The 7,500-nt window shown below is 44.2% G+C and overlaps 1 protein-coding gene across 1 annotated transcript in view; it reads right to left on the bottom strand.

The window, feature by feature from the left end:
* LOC113811499 (uncharacterized) overlaps positions 1-7,500 on the bottom strand; it is an 18,343-nt gene that overhangs the window by 9,584 nt on the left and 1,259 nt on the right. The window contains exons 2-8 of the mRNA XM_070122848.1: positions 6,719-6,842; positions 5,885-6,064; positions 5,509-5,680; positions 4,241-4,949; positions 3,346-3,433; positions 2,907-2,936; positions 2,381-2,556 (exon numbers count right to left, since the gene is read on the bottom strand). Of these exons, the coding sequence (XP_069978949.1) occupies positions 2,381-2,556; positions 2,907-2,936; positions 3,346-3,433; positions 4,241-4,949; positions 5,509-5,680; positions 5,885-6,064; positions 6,719-6,842 (1,479 nt within the window). The remainder of the gene's footprint in view (positions 1-2,380; positions 2,557-2,906; positions 2,937-3,345; positions 3,434-4,240; positions 4,950-5,508; positions 5,681-5,884; positions 6,065-6,718; positions 6,843-7,500) is intronic.

The following is a 7,500-nucleotide window of genomic DNA, read 5'->3' as shown; positions in this document are numbered from 1 at the left end:
ATTAGGATGCCACACAATGATTGGGAGCGAGACTCGTTAGCGGAGAGGATTAGGATTAGGATGCCACACAATGATTGGGAGCGAGACTCGTTAGCGAAGAAGAGGATTAGGATCAGGATTAGGATGCCACACAATGATTGGGAGCGAGACTCGTTAGCGAAGAAGAGGATTAGGATCAGGATTAGGATGCCACACAATGATTGGGAGCGAAACTCGTTAGCGAAGGAGAGGATTAGGATCAGGATTAGGATGCCACACAATGATTGGGAGCTAGACTCGTTAGCGAAGAAGAGGATTAGGATCAGGATTAGGATGCCACACAATGATTGGGAGCGAGACTCGTTAGCGAAGAAGAGGATTAGGATCAGGATTAGGATGCCACACAATGATTGGGAGCGAGACTCGTTAGCGAAGAAGAGGATTAGGATCAGGATTAGGATGCCACACAATGATTGGGAGCGAAACTCGTTAGCGAAGGAGAGGATTAGGATCAGGATTAGGATGCCACACAATGATTGGGAGCTAGACTCGTTAGCGAAGAAGAGGATTAGGATCAGGATTAGGATGCCACACAATGATTGGGAGCGAGACTCGTTAGCGAAGAAGAGGATTAGGATCAGGATTAGGATGCCACACAATGATTGGGAGCGAGACTCGTTAGCGAAGAAGAGGATTAGGATCAGGATTAGGATGCCACACAATGATTGGGAGCGAGACTCGTTAGCGAAGAAGAGGATTAGGATCAGGATTAGGATGCCACACAATGATTGGGAGCGAGACTCGTTAGCGAAGAAGAGGATTAGGATCAGGATTAGGATGCCACACAATGTTTGGGAGCGAGACTCGTTAGCGAAGAATAGGATTAGGATCAGGATTAGGATGCCACACAATGATTGGGAGCGAGACTCGTTAGCGAAGAAGAGGATTAGGATCAGGATTAGGATGCCACACTGATTGGAAGCGAGACTCGATAGCGAAGAATAGGATTAGGATCAGGATTAGGATGCCACACAATGATTGGGAGCGAGACTCGTTAGCGAAGGAGAGGATTAGGATCAGGATTAGGATGCCACACAATGATTGGGAGCGAGACTCGTTAGCGGAGAGGATTAGGATTAGGATGCCACACAATGATTGGGAGCGAGACTCGTTAGCGAAGAAGAGGATTAGGATCAGGATTAGGTTGCCACACAATGATTGGGAGCTAGACTCGTTAGCGAAGAAGAGGATTAGGATCAGGATTAGGATGCCACACAATGATTGGGAGCGAGACTCGTTAGCGAAGAAGAGGATTAGGATCAGGATTAGGATGCCACACAATGATTGGGAGCGAGACTCGTTAGCGAAGAAGAGGATTAGGATCAGGATTAGGATGCCACACAATGATTGGGAGCGAGACTCGTTAGCGAAGAATAGGATTAGGATGCCACACAATGATTGGGAGCGAGACTCGTTAGCGAAGAAGAGGATTAGGATGCCACACAATGATTGGGAGCGAGACTCGTTAGCGAAGAAGAGGATTAGGATCAGGATTAGGATGCCACACAATGATTGGGAGCGAGACTCGTTAGCGAAGAAGAGGATTAGGATGCCACACAATGATTGGAAGCGAGACTCGATAGCGAAGAATAGGATTAGGATGCCACACAATGATTGGGAGCGAGACTCGTTAGCGAAGAAGAGGATTAGGATCAGGATTAGGATGCCACACAATGATTGGGAGCGAGACTCGTTAGCGAAGAAGAGGATTAGGATCAGGATTAGGATGCCACACAATGATTGGGAGCGAGACTCGTTAGCGAAGAAGAGGATTAGGATGCCACACTGATTGGAAGCGAGACTCGATAGCGAAGAATAGGATTAGGATCAGGATTAGGATGCCACACAATGATTGGGAGCGAGACTCGTTAGCGAAGAAGAGGATTAGGATCAGGATTAGGATGCCACACTGATTGGAAGCGAGACTCGATAGCGAAGAAGAGGATTAGGATCAGGATTAGGATGCCACTCAATGATTGGGAGCGAGACTCGTTAGCGAAGAAGAGGATTAGGATGCCACACTGATTGGAAGCGAGACTCGTTAGCAAAGAAGAGGATTAGGATTAGGATGAATGGATCACTAATTTCCGAAAGATGGTATTTGGATTTTGTTGCCAGATTAAAGAAACTGTCTTATGTAAATAGACTTTGATGAGAAAATCATAGTCTTGCCAAAAGGAGTCTTCGGTGGTGGAAAGACCAGACACCACAGAATTTTAGTGAAAGAGTTAATAGAGTAAATAAAATAAACCTGATGCACTGTAGTTCCAGAAGAAACAAACAAACAAACAAACAAACAAAAAAAGAATAAGAAAATAGATATAACGAAAAAGAACATCACCATCAGCATTTAGGGCGTGAGGTTGGCACAGATGCCGCATAGGTTTGGCACTCTTGGGCTCCCCGTAAGGATACCACAGACCGTCAGCATGGCACTCTGCTATCAGGGTCACGGCACCCCAGCAGTCCGCGGTCGCCACCGTCAGGACTGGGACGCCCTGGCTGGTACCGCACTCCCTGCTCAGAGGAGGTGCTCTTATTATATATCCATCCCATACACACATACAGACACACACACACAGAGACACACACACACACACACACACACACACACACACACATATATATATATATATATATATATATATATATATATATATATATATATATGTGTGTGTGTGTGTGTGTGTGTGTGTGTGTGTGTGTGTGTGTGTGTGTGTGTGTGTGTGTGTGTGTGTGTGTGTGTGTGTGTGCGTGTGCAGTGCATGCATCGTTTGATCGATATGATCAAATGGCCTTATACGGTCTCTCAGTTCTGAATGAATCAATTTGTGCTCAATTTGTGCCTTCCTGTTCAACAAGCATACCTGTCAGCGCGCACCATCCCAGCCAGACTTCTGTAAAGGAAAAGGTATAAAATGAAAAGCCAGACAGTTTACAACTAACGCTCAGTCAACAAAATCTTCTGAGATGCATTCCGAACTAAACGAATACATATTGTATATTTACTTCTCATCGTCTGTATACATATACGTCTAAGCCAGTGATTCTCAGCCCATATTTAGATTTTTAACTATTACTGTTCGATATACGTTGTTCAATTCGTTATTTATTAAACGTATATCTCTTACTCCTCTCCTCCCCCCCCCATCTCTCTCTCTTTCTCTCTCTCTCATATAATTTCTAAAATCAAGAAAAAAATATTCCCAGGCATGTTGATGTTCTACCCAAGGAGGACAATTTGACCCCCGATGGAGAACCACAGATCAAAGGGCGTCACAAACCCCGTGAGGCGATCGTACTCACAGGAAGGGGTTGGCGCCACAGGAGAGCACCTCCACTTCGATGCCGCTCAGAGTGCCTCGGGAGGGCATCAGGCACACTTCCTCCTCTTCTAGAGTTTGGAACAGGTGTGGTATTATTTTCATTTTATTGGGAAAGATGGCGGGATATTATTATGGTTGATAATTAGAAACTTTTGGTCAGAAAAACGCACATACTACACAAACACCCATCTGCCTATACATATATATCTACGTATGTATATGTGCGTTGGAGGGGTTAATGTTGAACCAAACTCCAGAACTGGCCACAAATACAGTAAGCCTACATAAAAAGAATAATAATGAAATAAAACTGCAGTATCCGAAGAACGAATACAGTTGGCTGATTTCCAAAACCCGACGCTCTTTCCAGAATAAAATATGATTTTTGATATTTCTTAGCCTCTCTTTTAAAACATTTGCGAAGCAGTGTAGACTTATTTTCATCTCAGCATTGGATACCGTTTTTTTTTTTTTTTATTTAGCTCAGCCCTTCTGTTTTCAAAGACCCTACTGTCATTTTGAACTATAAATATGAAATGTTACGAGGGATAAAGAAAAAATAAAAAACGAAAAAATCTGAAATCGAAATCCCAGTATGGCAAAATTTCTTCATTTGTTGTGACGTCTAATGCAAAGGAATCCGCTGTTGCCATCATGCTCATTATTATCATCATTATCATCATCATCATCAGTTTTTATCATTATAATCATCATCATCATTAATCTTATCTAGTTACCTATTTATCAACATTTCTCTAATTTCTGGGGTTACTTGCAATTCACTCTCAATGGGATAACTGCCAATAAAAGAATCCTAATCTGCAATTGAACTCAACCTAGCAATTCAACTACAGGAGGGAGGTTAAAGGACTGACCGATTCGAGCGCAGGTTTCATTCCAAGCGTTGCAGGGGACGCAGAAATGTTGCAGAGGCGGAGGACAAGGACACGACTGGACACCATCGCAGTCGTGGACATCCTCGCCTGGAAAGCCTTTGGTAGAAGGAAATGGAGCTTCGAAGTCTGACTCTGTGCTGATTGGCGACGGCGAGGGTGATTGCGGGGTCGTTGGTGGTGGTGGGGGTGTGGTAGTCGTTGTTGTTGTTGTTGGTGGGGGTGGCTGTGTGGTGGTTGGTGGTGGTGGGGGTGGCTGTGTGGTGGTTGGTGGTGGTGGGGGTGGCTGTGTGGTGGTTGGTGGTGGTGGGGGTGGCTGTGTGGTGGTTGGTGGTGGTGGGGGTGGCTGTGTGGTGGTTGGTGGTGGTGGGGGTGGCTGTGTGGTGGTTGGTGGTGGTGGGGGTGGCTGTGTGGTGGTTGGTGGTGGTGGGGGTGGCTGTGTGGTAGTTGGTGGTGGTGGGGGTGGCTGTGTGGTAGTTGGTGGTGGTGGGGGTGGCTGTGTGGTAGTTGGTGGTGGTGGGGGTGGCTGTGTAGTAGCTGTTGTTGGTTGGTGTGGGTTCAAAAAGGACGCTAGGGCCGGTGGGACGCGTATCCGTGATTCGGTTTTCGTGAACGTGTGGTCTGGGCCGCAGAGCTCCGGGGTCTCGTCCGAGCTGTCGAAGCAGTCCGAATTCCCGTCGCACTTTTCTTCCTGCGAAGACGATGAGTATGCATTAGTGTGTCTCTCCCTCACTTACACACACATACACACGCAGCGCGTCAGAAACTGACTGTGCTAACTTCGCTCGCCAACTTTGCCTCCCAAGAAAATGCTGAAATGACGCCCCTGACTGTAGGCCTAACGTTGCCCCGCCGCAATAATAGCGTAATTATCTATGCAAAAGTGGATATTGGTGCAGTTACTCCAGATATCATAATGAAGGGTATCATGATGTAGACAGGAGTTTGATGAAAAATTGCTTTCAACTGTATCAGCATGATTTTCTTTCTTTGCTGTTAACACTGTGTTTGGCTGCTGTCATTAACTTACCTATTTTGATTGAATGGTTGCTCTCCTAAAATTCCTTAGTTGTTGCGCTCATCTTTATTATTTTTTAAGCCATCAGCTTTTAAGGATTTAATTGATTTGATTGCTCTATTGACTGGCTGCAGTACTCATCTTTTTCATTGTTTTTTGACTGGTTGTTTGGTTACTGTCCCCGCCTCTAGATTTTGACTGATTTACGTGACTGGCAGAACTCTGTCCTCACCTTCCTGATGCAGGCCCCGTAGGCGCACTGGAAATGCCTCGAGTAGCAGCGCTTCTTCTTGCACAGGGCGGGGTCTTCGTCGGAGCCGTCGAAGCACTGTGCCTTTCCGTCGCACGTCTGGAGGCGCTTGAGGCACCCGCCGTACTTGCACCTGAACGTGCGCTTCGGGCAACTGCATCGAGAAGAACGATATTTCAGGTCAGCGAGAACGCCCTCTCAGATACTGTCTGCATTCATGACTGTACAGACACCTTTATTCTAGTTTAATGCTTACACAGACATTACACCAGTAACGCTGTCTACCAAACACGCTCTCCCTCTCTCACTGCCCCTTTCCTGACATAGTACACACAAATAACAATCCAGCGATCCTCACGTGCGGGGCAGGCAGAGCTCCTCCGTCTCGTCAGAGCCGTCCCAGCAGTCCATGTGGCCGTTGCACAAGAACTGAGGCGAAATGCAGCCCCCGTAGGCGCAGCGGAAGGGCCGGCTGTCGTCGCCCAGATCGCTCCTATCAATGCCGAAGGGACTCAGCACTGCTATCGATTCGGCGATCCTGCGAAGAGAGGGCTGTGATGGGGCTGACAACGGCATTGCTAGATATATGCAGCAGGAGTTGTGTGTTTAGCTTGATTTAGAAAGGGCAGGTAAGCGTTCCGAACACATGTCAGAGAAAATTATATCAAAATAGATCAAGCAGTAAAATTTTAGCATAAATGTAGCCGTGTGATTGAAGCAGAAAATCACATATGATAATGGGAAAGAGCGAAAGAATAAGAAAAGAAATGAAATAGACTACATAAAATGAAGTAGCGGCGATGTGAAATGTGCGGATGGTGACTAAAATGCCCGCTGTTGTTGGCTGTCTGGAAACGGTTTCAAACGGACATGGGAAATGGACAGACGTTTAGGATCAAGAACTTAACTTGTGCAAAAGATAAACATTATCAGGAACTACCAGAATACTGATGACGTTAACGCTAATTCATTCACTATTCGTTGGTACTTCCACAGGTTAAGCCGGAAACAACGACGAATTCTAAATTGCATAACATTTACTCCTACCACTACAACTGCTACTATAACTACGGCTACAACCACCACAGCTACTACCACCATCCCTACAAAACACGCCCATCCTCCCTTGCATTCCTCCCCATCATTCCTTTCGCAATATCTTCACCATTTAAAGAAACCATTTCGAACTTACGGGCAATTTCTCTCTTTGCACAACAGCGGCGACTCGTCACTCCCGTCCGAGCACTCGATATGACTGTCACACGCAGCCCTGCACTGGCCGTCACACTCCACTTCCAACAGGGAACAGGGGGCGGCTGGGAATGGGAATAGGCTGATTATGTATTTGTGTTTCATATACCTTATTTATTATCATCATCCTCTTCATCATGATCATCATCACATTATCATCATCATCATCATCATCGTTATTATCATCATCATCATCACCATCATCATTATCATCATCATCATCCTTATCACCATCATCGTCATTATCATTATAATCATCATCATCATCATGATCATCATCATCATAGAATAGAAATGATAATAATTATGATAATAACGTTGATAATAATATTAATATCAATAACAATGATAATGGTGATGATAATGATGATATAATACTAGCAATGATAGTGATAATGATAATGATAATAATGATGATTACAATAACATGAAAGTTTGAAAGATAATAATAATGATAGCAATTATAATAATGATAATAATGATAATAAAACAATAGTGATGATTATAGTAACAATGATACTGCTACTACTAATGATAATTATGATAATGAAATGATGATGATAATCCTCAAGATAATAATGACAATAATAATGCTCATAATGATAATGGTAATGATAATAATGCTCATAATGATAATAATAACAACAATAATAATGAAAATAATAAATGATAATAACAATTTTAATAATAGTAATTATAATAGTAACAATGGCAATAATAATG

This window comes from Penaeus vannamei, chromosome 6 (assembly GCF_042767895.1).
Source record: "Penaeus vannamei isolate JL-2024 chromosome 6, ASM4276789v1, whole genome shotgun sequence".
NCBI lineage: Eukaryota > Metazoa > Arthropoda > Malacostraca > Decapoda > Penaeidae > Penaeus > Penaeus vannamei.
This window is presented reverse-complemented; position numbering and strand designations above follow the sequence as displayed.